The sequence below is a fragment of the Sesamum indicum genome, linkage group LG10, assembly GCF_000512975.1.
Source record: "Sesamum indicum cultivar Zhongzhi No. 13 linkage group LG10, S_indicum_v1.0, whole genome shotgun sequence".
NCBI classification, from domain to species: Eukaryota; Viridiplantae; Streptophyta; class Magnoliopsida; order Lamiales; family Pedaliaceae; genus Sesamum; species Sesamum indicum.
The window spans coordinates 14336128-14354289 of NC_026154.1; the positions used below are offsets into that span (position 1 = coordinate 14336128).

General features: G+C 33.5%; 3 protein-coding genes across 3 annotated transcripts; 1 reads left to right on the forward strand and 2 right to left on the reverse strand.

Moving 5' to 3' along the window:
• On the forward strand, positions 4766-7909 carry LOC105172544 (40S ribosomal protein S12-like). The gene is made up of 5 exons (XM_011094025.2): positions 4766-4881; positions 5249-5293; positions 6329-6614; positions 7436-7501; positions 7608-7909. The coding sequence occupies exons 2-5, from the start codon at positions 5286-5288 to the stop codon at positions 7665-7667; spliced, it is 420 nt and encodes a 139-aa protein (XP_011092327.1). The 5' UTR covers positions 4766-4881; positions 5249-5285; the 3' UTR covers positions 7668-7909.
• On the reverse strand, positions 8048-12718 carry LOC105172546 (uncharacterized zinc finger protein At4g06634). The gene is made up of 6 exons (XM_011094026.2): positions 12437-12718; positions 12149-12207; positions 10748-10947; positions 9547-9636; positions 9278-9421; positions 8048-8925 (listed from the first exon to the last, which is right to left on the reverse strand). The coding sequence occupies exons 1-6, from the start codon at positions 12520-12522 to the stop codon at positions 8389-8391; spliced, it is 1116 nt and encodes a 371-aa protein (XP_011092328.1). The 5' UTR covers positions 12523-12718; the 3' UTR covers positions 8048-8388.
• Positions 15260-16669, reverse strand: LOC105172547 (serine/threonine-protein kinase-like protein At5g23170). The gene has a single exon (XM_011094027.2). The coding sequence runs from the start codon at positions 16513-16515 to the stop codon at positions 15481-15483; it is 1035 nt and encodes a 344-aa protein (XP_011092329.1). The 5' UTR covers positions 16516-16669; the 3' UTR covers positions 15260-15480.

The following is an 18162-nucleotide window of genomic DNA, read 5'->3' on the forward strand; positions in this document are numbered from 1 at the left end:
CTCTCTATTTACACTCGACCTTCTTCTGTTAAGGTTTGTGAGAAATGATGAACTCATCAAAAAAATTTTACATAAATTTATAATTTTATCATCATTTAACATTCCCCAACAATATTTCTAACGTCAATATTTTTTATTTCAATTGTAATGGAATGAATCAGGTGTAAATGGTGAATTTTCAAAAGAAGTGTAAATATAAGTTTGTTTTGGGAAAAGCGCAATTTTGCATTTTGGGGGGTTTAAGTATAACCCTTTTTAAGGTAAACTACGATGGGCACCCCTAATATTTTTTACAATTACAAATACCCCCTTATGATAAATTATTCAATAAACTCCTTAGTTTCGCCAACTGAATTATGTCTCATCAACAAATTATTTCTATTTCAACCACCGCACAAAATCGAGATATATATATACATATAATCATTAAAATTATATATTAAGTGATAATAATTTTATAATTAATTATTAGTTATAATTTTTTTTATGTAAATTGTCTCTATTAGTAATTAAAAACACATTTATAATAACAACTAACAATACAAATATATATACACAGTGACAAATATAATTATGTAATTTTACATACTATTTATTATCTATCTATACCTTTATATAATTGAAGATGTTTCTATATATATATATATTAATATATATTGCATTTTTATATTTAAATTAAAATGTACGTCTCTTCATATTCTCCTATTGAAGTTGAGGTTAATGGATGTTTATGTCATAATGTTTGTAATAATATTTCTTCAATACCATCATCCTACTATTACACCATATTCGTACACATTACTACCCATTTATCACCACTTTTTATTACATAATTGTCTACTAATTCACATTAAGATGGTGGATGTTTTCTATACTTATAAAACGGGATCATTCTACTTGTTTTGTGACACACACATCACATATACTACATGCAATTATAAAAGAGAGTTATATTAGTTTTGGGAAGTTGTTCTTTTTATGGAGCTTTGAATTCTACTACTTGTCCAGAGTGAGTTAGAGTCGTGCGACGTTGTTGGGTTGTTGTATTTTAGAGGAGACAGGTCAAGAGCGACACTGCTGGACTAGTGAGAAGTTTACTGCAGAGGACTTGAATCTCCTTAAATAGAGCGAGATATCCGCGCTTCTTCCTAAAAATTTATTTTTATACTTTCATTTGTGAATTGTTATTTCTACAAGAGAAGAGCACCTTATTGGTGTTTTCAATATTTTGGTATGTTAATTTTTATTTTTTTCTTTTCTCAACCTTTAATTTTTATGTCTCTTGTTAACTTCCCATTTTCTCCTTAATCAACTCCCAGACATCTCCTTTTCTTCTCTCATTTTTTTATAATTTTTTTCCATTTTTATATTTTTAATATTTTATTAATCTAATTAATTATTTTTAAAATAATAATAATTTTATTAAATTTTAAATTGATTATACACACATATGTGAGTATGCCACATATGCTCGTACTATATGACGGGAGGCACCTCTTTGGTGTCTCTATCTTTTTTGGTATGTTTTTTTTACATTTAATTTACATTATCTTTTGATAGTTATTTATTTTTATTTTAATTATCTTTCATCTTTTTTTTCCCACTATTTTCTTTTACAAATTTAGTATTAACATTTTTGTATATACTTTATTAAATAATAAATATTTTATTTGAAATAATAATTATAAAAATTTCACACCACATAGGATGTGCCACAAATTACTAGTTACTAATAATTGAAAGTGATAACTTTTACACAATAATTATCACTAACAAAATTATAAAAAAAATATTATAGTAATTATATTTTGAGGAATTTATTTAAAAAATGCAGGAAAAAAATTAGAAAAATAAGGTGCTTTGAAAAAATTTAAAAAAGTAAGTGGCATCGTGGTGAGTAATTTTTATTTAAAAAAAAATTTCTCTACGTCACCGCGGTGACATTGATTTTTAAAAAAAAAATTAATGTGTGACAATTTTTTTTTAAAAAAAATTATTTTATTTTACGACGAATTGCTGCTAACTTCTCGTTAAAATTTTGGCATCATCATGGCGAGTTGTGAACCATCAAATATACCGTTCGACTTCCCTTGATGAGACGAATATTTCCCCATAAACAATTTTAAGTTTTATCAATCGTAAATAATGAATTTTTAGCACGACCACCGCACCTTTCGGCCGTCGATTCGCCGCCACCGGAGCGACCCACGATCATGGACCACCACCACTGGACTCGCCTCGACCTAACGGTTCTAACGGAACCAACCTAGTTCAATTTTATTAAATATTTGTTGAGATATGAAAATTTGAAGATTTTTCCGCCGAAAATTCGTGCTGAAACTGTTTGCTGCCATTTCTCCACCGTCAGGACGAATCACAGATTAAGACCATAGTCGTTCGAATCATGTCGTCCAGACGATTCCAACAAGACCAGTCTTACTCAATTTCATCAAGTATTTGTTTGTTCAATTAAAATACATATGTTTTAAAATAGTTATAATTTTATTAAATTCTATTTATTAATTAATAATACTATTTATAATAATTAATTAATTAATAATATTATTTATTTTTTAACTTTCTATATATAATATATATATTTATATATATAAATATAATATAAAAAGAGACATTATTTGACAATAAATAGTGATTTTTGTCTCTAAGAAATACAACATTAAACACACAATATTTATATAAAAAAGATATAATTTGACAATGAACAATAATTTTTATTTTCCAAATTCCAATATCAAACATACAACACTTATTTTAAAATATTTTAAATTACCTCAAAATACAAATCCAAATATACAATCTATCTTCAACACACATGTATTTATCTCCATTTTTCTCTTTTTATCTCAAATGACCGAAACAAAACACTCCAAAAACAAAATCAAATACTACCAAGGTGTAATTAAACCTCAATTTTGACCCCTTTCATCCTCCAAAAATTTTACCTTTTTCTTGCCAAGAAAAGTTGGTAAAAAAACACACATAGAAGTTGATGCTTTCAGGTGAAAAAAGCTTGCTAAAAAAGGTGAAAGATGCAGATTCAACTTTTCAGAAAATTACCCCATGAAAGGTGGAAGGTTAAAAAATGATATTTGTAGGTTTTGGGCCTTGATTGAGAAAGTTTGATGGGTCATTGTCAACATCAATGGTCAGCAACTGTTGTAGGGGGCCAAGGCCAACATCAAATCATATGCCCACAATCCCTAGAGTAACTGTTTGTTATCTTGGAAGTGCTTCCAAAAATTTGTCCTTTTTATAAGTGATTAATTATAAAGTAAATACATAAAAGTTTTTATAATGTAAAAATTGACACTAATTAAAAATAAACTAAACTACAACCACCTTTCATGAGATTTGATATAATTATAAATATAAATTTTATTTTTTAAAAAATTATAAATATCCCCCGATTTTAACATTCATCTAACAACGAGCTCATTCCGTTAGGTTTTCATCCAATTTTTGTAGTGAATTGACTAAAATGCCCTTTTGAGTTTTAAACTATAATTTTATAAATTTTTAAATATTTTTATGAACTAATATTTCCTCAAGATTATTTATTTTACCCACCCTCAATTTTTTTTTATTTTTTCAAATATTTTTTTTATTTTTAAAAAATAATCAATAAGGGTAAAATAGTAATACCAACTTTACCGTCTAGGGACCACATAATTAATTTTTTATTTGAGAGAGGTATTTATAATTTTTCAAATAATAAGGGAGTATTTATAATTATGTGAAATCTTAAGTGAGGCAGTTGAAATTTATCCTTAAGAATATTACTATAATGGGGTGTTCACAAATAGCTCTTGCATTTGTAGGTGGAAAAAAGTTGTAAGTTAAACAACAGCAAAAGTTGAGAATATTTGAAGATAAAAGTTAAATATGAAAAAAATTAAAGTTTGAACGTTTGAAAAAATAATTTGATATTTATAAGATGCATATGTCGGGATGAAGCTATAGTTATTTATAATTTTTGACTTAAATCAACTTAATTTAAATTGTTTAAAAATAAAAGTTATAAACTAAAAACACTATATTTAACAATAAATTATAAATACTTATTTTATGAATTTGCAAACCACTCACTATATTATAAACACTATATCTATCAAGTGGTATATGCTGGGGTTGCAATTGGTAACAGAACAATATGGTTGAGTGACGTCATAATGTTGATGGGGTATCGCCTGATACAGGGATACTATCACTGTGTTCAAATCAAGATATCGAAAATTTGATCGCCATATTTCTTTTAATAGGCTCGGATAATGTCTTTGTGATCTTGCACGTGGCTGCAACTACATCGAGCACTGCGTTGTTGATTAGTAGCTCTCAAGTTTTTAAGTTTGGGTTGTGGAGCATCTCGGTCTAGGCCATGAAAATTCTGGGCCCAAGATCTGTGGCGTTGTTAGCATTTCCAAATGCAAAACTGATATTTTTAGCTGATGCACGTGGACATATATTAAAATACGGCTTACGCAGAAATTTCTCAGGCTGTTTTCCTTCCACAAAAATATATGCTTGGATTTGATGAATGCATAGTTAATTGATATATAGTAATTGGTGTGATTTTAGTGAATGAAATAATAGGATTTTGCAAATATTGAAAATGCGAAGGATGACTTTACAATTAATTTATAAAAATAGGGATGAAAATGGAAATTACCCATTATTAGTAATATTGAGAACATTTTAATTTTTAAATAAAAGAGCAAGGGTATTTTAGGAAATGGAGCTCTAAAGTGAAGGTTAGGGTTTATGCCCAGCCCCCTGACACTGTATAAAATGCATTCGCCAACTTCGCTCCTTCCACCACTCCAACCACTCTCCTCCGCAGCGCCGCCGCCAATCTACCACCAGGTACGGATGCATTTCGTGTATTTGGGTTGTGATAGTGTAGTATATGGTTGTAATTAACCGCTTCTTGTTCGGTGAAACGATAGCATAATGGCTGATTTTGAGATTGGTCAAGTACGAATCCACGATATTGACTGAAATTATCACTTCAAATTCTGGTTTTGTCTTTACTGTTATTGGAAAAGAATTTCACGACGTCTTGCATATGCATTTCTCTGCTGCTAAAGTTGAAATTGTTGAGTAATTTTTGAATTTTTCCAGTTAAATACTGTGGAATTAGATAATTAGCCTTTAATGACAGTGTGTAGCAATGCATTTCTCTTTTCTTTTCCTTTTTTCCCTGATTTAGTTGCTTGTTCCTTACTGGCAGCTGGTCAGAAGCTCCGAGGTTGACATCTGGAAGGAAAATGTCTGGGTAATTGCAAAGTTTTGACTTCAAATATGCACTTCTTATGTGATTATGGGTAGTAGGTCCCCAGAACTGCATATTTTACAAATGCATGGTGTTGAAGATGTTAATATGCATTCTAAGGGTAATTGGAAAGTTTGAACTCTTGTGTTGCATTTATAGTATTTTATCTATATTTTTTCTATCTCTACATATTTACAAGTGAGTTGTGTTAGTTATATTCATTTCCTGTAGCTTGTTGGGTAATGTTTTAGTTTAGGGAAATCAGATTATGTTCAATTGTCTACCCGAGTTAGTCAGGTTCCTGTTTTTTGTGCAGGTGCTGCATTATCTATCTATCTATCTATTCTTTTGTATAATTGAAGATTGCCCTTTTTGTTTCTTCAAACTTTTTTACTGGCACTTTTTAATTTTTTTTCTATATTTTCCTATTCATCATTTTTCTCTATTTCTTCTCAATTTAAGCTTCTCTTTTTTCCCTTCCATTTTTATAATAGTTTTTTTTATTTATTCAGATATTATATATTTTTTGAAATAATAAGTGGTTTTTAAAATTTAAAATTAATTGTGCACACAGATTGGGCCCTTCACCCGTTATGTCTCTTGGCCCATGGAAAAAAAAGTGGCAACCAGTTATTGTTTCTCTTGCAAACAGAACTTTACTGATTGAAGAATTTTGAATTTTTGCGCAATGAGAAGTTCATTTTGTATTAAGATTTTAAATTTTCATTTCATTGATATTGCTGATGATGTTCAGTAGTCTTCTTCTTTTTCTTTTTTTAAGAAAATATAATTAAATATCCTGAATGTTATCAGTTGCCTTTTTGGATGTTCTGAATTTGGAATATATAGACATCTCTAAGAGTTACTTGAGGTTCTATTACTGTTTGTCTCATTGTTTATGTAAGTTTGCTCTTTAACAATGTAGTCAACACGTTTGCAGTTGTTAAGGGTTTGAAATAGGATAAGGATGATGGATCTGTTACTTGGGTTCTTTTGCTCAATGCTTTTCTGATACATCCCATTTTTTGTCCCTTACAGTGAAGATGCTCCTGTTGCAGAGGCTCCAGCCCCAGCTCTTGGGGAGCCTATGGATATCATGACTGCTTTGCAGCTAGTCCTGAGGAAGTCACGGGCTCATGGTGGCCTTGCTCGAGGTCTTCATGAGGCTGCCAAGGTTATTGAGAAGCATGCTGCTCAGCTTTGTGTTTTGGCAGAGGATTGTGACCAGGCAGATTATGTTAAATTGGTGAAAGCTCTATGTGCTGATCACAATGTTAGCTTGATAACAGTGCCTAGTGCTAAAACTCTTGGCGAGTGGGCTGGAGTAAGTGACCTAGCATTGTATTTTCTTACCCTTACTTTATTTGTCAGAAGTCCGATCTTCAGTTTACATGTGAAATCTGGGATGATATGTAGAGTGGACACATGGGGCTGGAATTTGGCTCTTTGGCCCCTGAACCACGCCTTAGAGATGAATGCAGCGCCCAATATCAGTGTATTCCTTCAGTGGAATTTGGATAGGTCTCTCCTATGTCTACCTGAACATCTACGGAGGAAACATAAGTTTAATGCTTATTGATTTACCTCTACAAGTTAAAAAAAAAAAAGTAAAATAAAGCCCTTGCTAAAGTTATTAAAACTGTTGTGTTGAATTAGCATAGTTTTAGGATTTATTCAATTTTCTTTCTTGTAGTTTGTTGGTATTCAGGCGAGGGTCTTATTTTATCCACTATATCTGAAGCCAAAGGATGATTATGGATTTAAATTTCTCACGACGGTCGTCTGAGACAGCTTGGTCTGTCTATTGATGTGATAATCCAGCTGTCTGATGGTTTCTTCCCTCTACACATTAATTTGGCATTCCAATTTAGTTAAATGGAAGCCCATGTTTTTTTCATATGCACATTTTGATCAAGCGTGCACAACCATAGAAATTACATATTGACTATAAGGAAAAGACGAAAATCCTGAGTCTCTAAGTGCTAATCTTATATTTCTTTCACATGTCTGATGTAACATGAGTGTAATTCATTCCTCATTTCATCATGATGTTTTATATTTTTTATGTATCTGTATACTAAGAGGCTCTTTCTTCTTATTATTAATTGTTGTTTATGGTTTTATCTTTTTGTTATCTGCATTCAGCTCTGTAAGATCGACTCCGAAGGAAAAGCAAGGAAGGTGGTTGGTTGCGCTTGTGTTGTTGTGAAGGTACGGGCTAGGAACTTGTGGAGCGCCACTTAAACTTTTCTCATTCCTCTGATCTCTAGGATAAAACCAACTTTTGCATCATAATTATGTTCTAATCATTTTGCAGGATTACGGGGAAGAAAGTGAGGGCCTTCATATTGTTCAAGAGTATGTGAAATCCCATTAGATGGATTCAGCATGAAGACCCCTTGTTATAGAGAGCATTTTTGGTTTGGATTCTGTTTAACCAGTCTCAGATTTTGCTGTGTTTAGTAATCTTTCCTAGTTATCGAGGGGACTTGAAGACTCTTATGTACGAATATGCTCATTTTTGTCAAATTTTCTTGAATCCTGTTGTATTACTATTAAGTGTTGAATTGAAATGATTATTCCTAGTGATTTAAACTAACTATGTGAATGCCCTTAAAACTTCTTGTCCACCTAATCCTAATTTGAGTATGGATCCATTTTTTCACCAGACCACAGCTGGAGATCATCTACATGCAGTCAAAACCATTTGCAAACGAGGAATGATTACTAAAGAGAATTTGGAAGAAAGCTGAAAAATGAACAGGAAAAGAAAGAAAAAGGAATGCAGTATCTGAGACATGGTAACACTACTTCAATCTATAAAAATAAACATAATAAATAAAGACGCCCTAATTGAGATTCCTACATTCCTCATGTCAGCTAAAGTATGACATTACTAGGATAAAAAAAAATCATATTTCTACATCACTCTTTTATCCCATCTGTCAATGTAAAGGAGCCCTTATTCGTCTCGGTTGGGGAAACAGATGTCATTTTAACATTTAACCTTCTCATTAGACATGCCCCATTAGAACAGAAAACCAAAAATAAACCTGTTCATCCAAAGACAACGGCGTACAAATACCAACAAGCTATACTCAGTCCTCGTCTTCTGTCTCTTCATCATCGTCCTCATTGTTTTCTCCATACCTCCATCCATCCCCAACATTGTCTCTTTCCTCTTCTGTTTCTTCACTATCCTCTTCTTCATACACCTCCTCTTTAAGTGGCCAAGGCTTTTTCACCACATTCAAGTTGGCAACAGATGCAGCGGAGCTTTTGCGCTGAGCAACTTTTGATGGGGGCAGCCTCAGATTTGGCTTAGCCCTGTTCTGTTTTTGAACTTTACCGTTGCCACGTTTTCCAGCATACACTTCTTGATCGCTGCCTTCATCCACCTCGTTTTCGGTGTTTGGTTGGTTGTTCTTGGCATTCTCATCCGGAAAATGGCCAGGGTGCTCTCTTCTTAGATGAAGATTCAGCTTGTATTCATGGATGTAGGCCTTCTCACACCCTTCATACGGGCAGGCATAGGGTCGATCCGATGATGCAGGGCCGGAAGCTCCTGTCGACGCCTTTGGAGCTTTCACTGGCTTTTCTGTTGGCATAGCATATTTGGGCGCATCTACAACATTCTGCATCAGTTGCCACACATGACTCGTATGGGTTACAAAAGTAGGAGTAAAAGAGAGATTATAAGGTTTACTTAATGTGGTTAGAGGAAAGGTGGTTGCATTTCCAAAAGGGAGAAGGGCATAATCAGCAATTACAGTAACTCACAGAGAGGTTTTTGTAACCAATCCTATAAATTATATATACATGTGTACATGTTTGTTAAATAAACGACCAATTACTAGAAGCTATATGCGATGAATTTGATGCAAGGACAAGAGTTTTCTTTTGCAGAACATGAAGAAGACAAAGAAAAATGTGAAGTTAATAAAATGATAAGGCTAGCAAAGACAATGGAGATTTGGAAGTATTAACCTTCTCATGATGAGATGCAATGTGATTCTTCAGCTTGTATTCATGTGCGTATCGTTTTCCGCACTCAGGATATGGGCAAATATGATAATTCTCCTGTGAATGTGTTTTCATGTGCGACCTGAGGTTAAAATCTAGAGAGAACGCCTGCATTACAGAAAATTACAAGACCAGAATTGACATAAATAGCCAGCGGAATCAAGACGAAATCTTCATATTTTCATCATCCCACTCCAACAATTATTGAGATTCCAGAAGGTAGATTTACTCACCTTACCACAGCCTTCATGTGGGCACACAAAGTCTCTCTCTCCAGTATGGATTAAGAAATGCCTCTTTAGCTTTGAACTATCCAAAAATTTCTGCAGAGTAAGGTTTAAGACATTTAGCATATAAAGATAACAAAGAGACGGTATAGACAAAGAATCGAGGTGTAGTATAATAGGACAATCATGCAATTCTCTTTAACAATTCTATCAACTACAAGTAGATATGCTGAAGAACATTATGCCTTTCTGTTCGTTGCACGTTTCTGACTATGAGTTAGTTAAGATCAATTGTCAAAGGCAACTTGTTTTGCGGAAGCCTATGTGAGATAAAAGTTTTTCCCAACTTCTATGAAATATGCAAGTCATATAGCATCAGAAGTCCTTTATCAAGATTTGCTTAGATCTACCATTGCAATTATACCAGCAAAAGGTGTTATCTGATTCACTCTTCAATAAATCTCAATGTAGTTGTGCCACAAGTTCCCACAATAAGTTAAAATAATAATAACATGAAAATCCCACTACCTACTCAGAGATTTCCACAAGAAATTAAAATACTACTAATAAAAAAAAGAACAGGGCCAAGGACACCATGTGGACTAAGCTGCATGAAGTTCCTTTTCTATTTGTCAGGTTAGTTTCGTTCCCTTCTGATTAGGAACTGACAACACTTCTTAACAGGTCTTCAGCATTACAAAGTTGGTTTATAAGCACCAACATTTGTCCCCTTTTCCTTTCTTTCTTGTGAAGTAAAGAACTGTACAATTACATATTCTAAAGGCATAATTAAACACAGTGATCTCCGTTTGTTTGTGGAGGTGGTCTCTTGTTAACTCATGGCATTCAATAACCTAAAGGGGTTCACCATTAGAACCAATTCAAAGTAGATAACTCTGTAAATCTGCATCCGTTAGGGTATAAATGGATATATAATTCCCTAAATATAGAGCAAAACGTTATAAGATATATGCATCACCACCAAAATCTCCATCCGAGGCATTAAGAGCTCCACAATGCTTTTCAACCTTTTCCTTTATGTGTGAGGTATACACGAAAGGACTATTTTTTCCCTCTTTTCTTGAACTTAAGTATACCACTTTGGGGCACTTTATGGCGCATACTATGATAAATGGGCAACAGGAAAAGTTAATATGTTCTTATGGTTAAGCCATTTATCCCAAAATTCACCAGGAGATCATATTACCTTTCCGCAATTCTCATAATGGCATACATATTGTCTCTCCCCATGAATATGAGAATGCTTCCTCAAGGCTCCAGCATCGATAAATGTCTTTCCACAGCCTTCGTAACTGCAAAGGAAAAGAACTTCTGTTGTTGGTTCAGGCTCAGGCTCTACCACTTCTGGTTCTTTTGACTTCTCTTTCATGGCCTTCATCGTGGCCTCTGGAAAAGACAACAAATTTGTAGGTCAAATGAGCACGGTTTCCAATTATCACTACGCATGGAGAAAAGAAATATTTTGAGGTAAAGAAAACACAGAATCAGAATGATTTTATATTCCTCAACAAAAAATAAAATAGTTTCAAGCTTTGCCCATTCCATATACAGACAGTCATGAGAAGTCTGTAACTTGAGCATATAAACTTACCGGGCTTTCTTTATGTTGTAAATAGTAAATACCATTAAGTTAACAGTGTTCTGACTCATGGTGACCAATGTTTGGGTTCATTCATCACCTTCAATAAGGTTGACTGGTCACTAATAAATTTAGTTTCCACGAGCACCCTATACCTCTCCTAAGCCAGCTGTTGGGTTGTTACAGAAATAACCCCAAGACTTGACACATAAATACAAGGACCTAAATCTTATATGAATACACATGAGATTTGAAATCAAATAAATCATCAAAATAACCAACAAAAGCAATAATGTAAATTATATAAAGATTAGATGATTAGAAATCTGAAGTACCTATCACAAACATACAGGGAAGTTAAGCCGAACCCTTCAGGACATAAGGCCTTCATAACTATCTCCTAAAGAAATCTCAGAGTGTTCTCAGAAATTAAACCACAACAACTTCTCTTTCTATAGAATTTTCCTTTTCTAAAAGAGAGAATCTACCAGTAAACTTTCATCATGCTATTTAGGAGAAGTTTCATAAACCGTTCAATGTTAAATGGCAGGAACAGGGGCTAAATCATTCAAAAAAATAGAATTATAACTACAAACGACTACTCCTCTCACACAAGACGATTATCCACACAATACCTTAATCCAACTGTACCCCGCCATAGATCACAACAAATACACCAACTTCTTCAACATTATACTTCAATTTTAACCTTTCCTGAAAGGAACAAAATCGCTCCAAACCTCCATTACACACCTAAAATCTACTTGTATCAAACAACATAGTGTCACGCTGCTAACATCTGCAGACAACAAAAAGATGACACTGGATGCACAAATACAGATGTAAGTACCAAACAAAATACAAAATGAATAAGGGAATACATTATTTCAACATCAGTGAGATACATACGTCAGAAATACATAAAATGTTTGTAAATTGAACAAATAAGAAACAAACAGCAAATCCTAATGCGTAAATTATGGAAATAAAGAAGTCATTGGGACTAACCATTAACCCACTTCAATACCATACACTTCCCACCAGTTGTGATAAGGTCTTGAGGCACCCTAAAACAAAATCAACAGGTTAGCAATGTCCAAAAAACCTTACCAAAAACTGGAAAGAACTGCTCCGCTCAACTCATCCGTTAGATACACAATTTCTACATACACCAACAGGAAAATAACCTAAAAACAATTAAGATCGCAAACCAACATATCAATCAATCAACCGGAGTAACTTCATCCAAAGAACACTGGAAAATTATACAGAAATAATGAGGGTTTTCTTATTTACCATTCTTTGAACCATTTAACAGGAGGGGTCCTAGACTTGGTTAAGGGGCGTCTATCGAACAGGCTGTGGCTGATGTGAGTCTCCATCGCCTCCCTCCCTCTTTGTGCCACCAGCCGATTTTCTTAAAATCAACGGAAAAAAGTCTTCATCAGCTAAAATTAGGGTTAGGGTTTGGAGGGTGTGCACAAGAAAGTATTTTTATTAAGAGAACAGAGCTATCAGCTATGGAAGTTTTCTAGAGAGAGAAAGTAATGGTGTTGGTGTGTTTAATCTGCCATTGTTCTATTCTCCAGACCGGCTCAGCATTGCCCTCTAACCGGTCCGGTTCATCAACACTCTTCTGCGTTCTGTGCGATCCGCTGGAAGGGTAGTTTCGTACTATCAACTATGTGATCACAATTATTTTTTAATTATCATAATTACGATATAGAGTACCTAAATTACGTCGACTTTTACTGTGATTTAATACAATGAAAAATACTCTTAATTTTTTAAAAAATTGTTAATACTGTTATCCAATAATAAACCTATTCTTTATTCCGTTAAAATGAAATTAAAATTGATACGTTCAAAAAACGCATACGTCCAATTGATATGGACTATACTCAAAGTTTGGGTCGAAACAAATGCAAATCCTAAAGAGAACATGTGAGAAAGGTGTTAGCACTTCGACGCCCAAGTCAGTATTGGATTTAAGACGGAATAAAGCCAAAAAGTAAATAAATGTAATTGAAATTGAGATATGATGAGTAAAGTCGGTAAAAAGTACAAGAACACATGATGATGTACTTGTAAAGTGGTTAGAGAATATTTAAAGAGTATTTTAAAAAGTGTTTAGAGAGTGAGAGAAATGATTTAAAATGTAAGAGATGTGTGAAATAAGTTAGAGGGTCTCATGAAGGTGTTTTGAAATGCCATATGCATGAAAGAGTAAATCTGTATTTATAAGGGGTGACATCTTCCGATAGGACTGTGCACGTTTCCTTCATTTTCTGAAAAGTAGATGAATGTCGTCTAGATAAGCCATAATTTAATCTTATCTTCTGTTAGAAGTATTTTTGAATCCTATCTCCGAGTTTGAGGGGACTTTTCATCAGCAAAGACTCATAACTGTTAGGGAATCCAAGCTGCCAAGGAGTCCAGGACTTCGGGGGCACCTTTCTCGTCTGTGAGGAGTGTCGATCGTCAGGGGGGTCCTCTTAAGGCTGATGTGGTCCAATGTGGCTGTTGACGAGATGCCACGTAGGAGAGTGCACTGCCATGTGCGTGGGCCTTTTGGCCAAATATTTATCAGACTTTGATCATGGTCCGAGTAGGAGATGCCTTCAACCTCTTCCCTTTCCCAATTTGTTTTTTGGAGGTCACCCGCTTGTCTACTTTCTAGGGGGTATCTGCCAAGGCCGCCTATCAAATATTTTTGGGCCTCTCATGATTTGGACCTTTTAGGTTGTTACGGACCTCTCATTTTTTTCTTCTTTTTGGATCGTTTAGGTCTTTTTAGACCAACCTATTTTTATGTACATAAAAAAATTGTATTCAACTCTCCAAAATACCTTTTCAAACTCTGAATATAATTTTATATATTTTTTTAAATATTTTGATGGACTGGAATGCCCTTCTAAAAAATACAAGGCATAACACATGGGGTGATGAGATATTGCTTTGAAATTTATCACTCAAGTGTTGTGTAATTATGTCAAATATTAGGAAATTATTGATAATTTTTCAAATAATAAAAAGGTATTTGTAATTATATCAAACTTTAGAAAAATAAATATAGATAACCCTAAAAATTGGATGTAGTAGTATCATGATAGAGTTACATTATCAGTTTTCAATTTTTATAACTCAATAACCAATAATGTCTCAGCTTAGTGATAAAGGGTAAGGCTAATGTCTCATGAACAAGTTCGAAATTATGGGTTTAAGCCTCACAGGACGTACGGATAATTATCTCACTTTATATAAATTATTATTTTATTGTAATTTGTTATTAGTCTTAATTATACTAATGTATCGATTGAATCATATATTACTAGAAAGAAATAGCGTATGAGATACCAAAAATTTCTATATACATCATCATTATCAATTTGTACTATTTCTTAAGGCTCGAACCCTTACGGTAACCAATTTTGGTAGATAAAATATGAATTAATTAGAATACTCTTATTTACCTAATTTGAAGTCTAGTGTAATTATACATAAATTTTTTGTGGTTTGAAAAGTTATATTTAGTAACTCCGAAGATTCCTTTGATTTAATAAATAAGTCATTTTGTTAGCCAAAATTCAACAATATTATTGATATTAACAAAAAAAAAAAAAGAATGAAAGTTGATAATTATCATCGTTAGATTTATTGCAGGTAAAAAAGAAAAAGAAGTCCGACTAGACAACACTTATAACGGTGAAGATTTTAAAAATAAAAGAGATATGTAAACCTTATTGGTTCAATGGTGCCTTGGTGGCGTGGGTTAGCCTTGGTGGCGTGGGTTAGCCTTGGTGGCTGTCGTCCCTTGGTGGGTTTGAGCAACCGGTGGTTGGGTTGCCGGCCTTTGTGGCTGTGGGCTTCCCCATCAGATTCGAAACCCTGAGTTAAAATTATTTATCGTATCTATTTTTCTCACTGTTCCTATAAATGTAATTGTTGTTATATTGATTTGTATTCCGCCATAATAATTATAATTTTTATGGGCTCACTATGAAATAAATTCCCAATAATATGTAAATAGTTAAATCTGACAATATACAACAAATAAAAAATAAAGATAAAAAATCCAAAGGTACCCATAAAAAGCAACTAAACAAATAAAAAAAGAAGAATGCAGAATGAGACTCCAAATATAAAAAGAAAAGCGTGTTACATATATATATATACCCACTCTCCACCTGCTTTTTTGGGAATCTTGTGTTTGGACAGCAGGAGCCCACCACCTTTTCTTCTTCCATTTCATTATTTTATAAATAAAATAGTTGTTATTCATTCTTGAGTGGAGTCGAGTGATGATACTATGCAGTAAAAAAGAAGAAAGAAAAAACATGTCATTTCAACGTAAGATCAATCAAGATTTCCCTGACTGGCAATGTGTGTTTGGACATTTTCTTACTTCTGATATCATGGTCTTCACACGTGCCACTGATTCTCATCTTTTTGCTTTTCAATATCTTAAGAATGATTTCAGGGATAAGATTGATGGACAGAGGGCGTGGAACTGGGCTGAGGATTGAACTCTCTAAAATGGCAAGGATTTGAGGCATGCAAGGACGGAGAGCCTCCGTTGGTGACAGGCAACGCGCTGCCATCCGTAGCAATTGCTTGATGCTGCGTCGCGTGTACTGTGGCAAAACAACTCTTTTGTCCACAACTTCCATCATCCGTCCCTTTTGGATCAACGGGACAGCCCACTCCACGATCGAGGCCGGCGATTCAACTACGTCAATCACTTTTCGGCTGGATATTAGCTCCAGCAACAACACTCCGTAGCTAAAAACATCGGTTTTGGTGCTCAACTTGCAAGGCGTGGTGTAACCAGGGTCTAGGTACCCTATTGTACCCGCAGGTACATTTAACTCGTCTTCACGGATGGCCAACCCAAAATCGGCTACCTTTGCCTTCCAATTCTTGTCAACCAACACGTTGGCTGATTTGATATCCCGGTGCACGATGGAGGGGTCGGATTCATGGATGAAACCAACCCCCTTAGCAATATGGATGGCGAATTCCACACGTTTTGGCCACGACAGAGGCATGGCCGAGAGGTGGAGGATTTCATGCAACGTACCGTTAGGCATGTATTCCGTGACAAGAATTTTGTTGCCAAAAGAGTCGTAGCTAATGCCAAGCAAGTTGATGAGGCATGGATGGGGATGAAGCGACGATAAGATACGTGCTTCGTTCTCCAGCTTCGTGTTGTCTCCAAGCTTTTGGAGGCCTAAGGATTGCTTCTTGATGGCGACGTGGTTGCCGTCTTTGAGGATGCCTCTGTACACGCTGCCGTGGCTTCCTTTTCCGACTATTCGCGACGGAGAGAATCCATCCGTCGCTACTTCAAGTTCTTGGAGATCAAATTCCTTCATTTTCACTCTCTTGTGTTCTTGTTTTTTTATGTTTTTGGCACATTGAAGTGGAGGGTGAGAAAGGGTCTATGAAGTGAATATATATATATATATATGTATATATAATTAAATAATTAAAAGTTTAAGACAAACAAATAAAGGAAAGTATGGGGAGGGAATCAAAATCTTTAATTTTTTATTTTAGAAAAAGCAAAAGGGTGAGGCAAAGGTGGGTAGGAGGTCAGAATATTGGACTGCTAGCTGTTTCTTTCCCCCCTCCCCCCCCCCACTGATTTTTTGGGATGCCCAAAAGATTCTAAGGCTTATACTTTGGGAATTTTTCAAAATTTACAGTGCTTTAAATAAATTAATTGTAGCCAAAGTTGAGTTGTAAAATTATTTTTGAATTTAATTGAAGGGTAAATGATAATGAGTAGACTGCGGTTTCGTATAATTATGAATATTCTTTTATTTTTTGAAAAATTATAAATACTGTTTGATATTTGATAAAAGTATGTAATTTTTGGATGAAAGTTTATAATTGTTAACTTTGCGTTTAATCTACTTTTTAAAAAAAGAATTAAAAAATTATAAGAAAATCAGATGAGGTGGATGGAAATTTATAAAAAAAAATCCACTAAAAATGTTATTAAATTACAAAAAATAATTAAAATTACAATTCATAATTTATAAATATATTTTAGTCACAGCACCACAAAAAATATGATGGAAACCTAATAGAGACTAACGAATTGACTTAGAGGGTGTTTGGTTAAGTTATCTTAAAACATCTTATAAGATGTTTTAGGATCTTATAAGATGTTGAAATCCTATTTCAAAAATAAGCTCCTAACGTGTTTGGACCTTATAAGATGTTAGGATGTTTGGCATAATAAGGTCTTTAATTGGTAAAATAACTCAAATGGGCATGATACTATTATGATCAAATAAGTTGTTATTTCTTGACATATTTTGTTTAAAAATTTTTTGAAACACTTTTATAAATAGTACACATTAATTTAATTCTAAATAAAAATTTAATAGATAATTTTTTTTCAATAAAAAATAAATTATTACCTAAGTTTTGAATAAAATAATTGATATTTTCTTTGTTAATGCAATATTTTCTTAATCATATAATTTATAATGTCTTGAATTTATTTTTTTAATAATTATAATATCAATATCAATCTTATTTTTATTTAATTATAATAATTTATTATTAAATAATGAAGTATTTTTTCTTTTTTGAATGTTAAAAAAATTCTTTAGATCCTACAAAGATTATGTGCATGTATGTTTGTGCTTGTGTGTGTGTGTGAGAGAGAGAGAGAGAGATTGAAAGAGAGAGAATAGAGTGTGTGTGAGAGAGAAAGAGAGTAAGGGTGTGTGTGTGAGAGAGAGAGAGAGAGAGTGAAAGAGAGAGAGGAGAGTGTGTGTGAGAGAGAAAGAGAGTAAGGGGAGTGTGTGTGGGTGTGTTGAGAGAGTTTGTGTGAGTGTATGAAGGGATATTGTAGTCTTATGACATATTAATATTACATATCTTATAAAATCTATACTATATAAAAAGAAAATGCTTTTTTTTCTTATAAACGGTGAATATGACACCGCGACATTAATTTTGTTATTATACCAATAATACCCCTTAGTTGATTTTCTTTTTTTCTC

Excerpts from the sequence above, each read along its gene's own strand:
- LOC105172546 (XM_011094026.2), bottom strand. The coding sequence starts at position 12,522 with ATGGAGACTCACATCAGCCACAGCCTGTTCGATAGACGCCCCTTAACC. Across the intron at positions 10,948-12,148 it reads GGTATTGAAGTGGGTTAATG|AGGCCACGATGAAGGCCATG; the intron begins GTTAGTCCCAAT and ends TGTCTTTTCCAG. Across the intron at positions 8,926-9,277 it reads TTGCATCTCATCATGAGAAG|AATGTTGTAGATGCGCCCAA; the intron begins GTTAATACTTCC and ends CAACTGATGCAG.
- LOC105172544 (XM_011094025.2), top strand. Across the intron at positions 6,615-7,435 it reads CTCTTGGCGAGTGGGCTGGA|CTCTGTAAGATCGACTCCGA; the intron begins GTAAGTGACCTA and ends ATCTGCATTCAG. Across the intron at positions 7,502-7,607 it reads GCGCTTGTGTTGTTGTGAAG|GATTACGGGGAAGAAAGTGA; the intron begins GTACGGGCTAGG and ends ATCATTTTGCAG.
- LOC105172547 (XM_011094027.2), bottom strand. The coding sequence starts at position 16,515 with ATGAAGGAATTTGATCTCCAAGAACTTGAAGTAGCGACGGATGGATTC.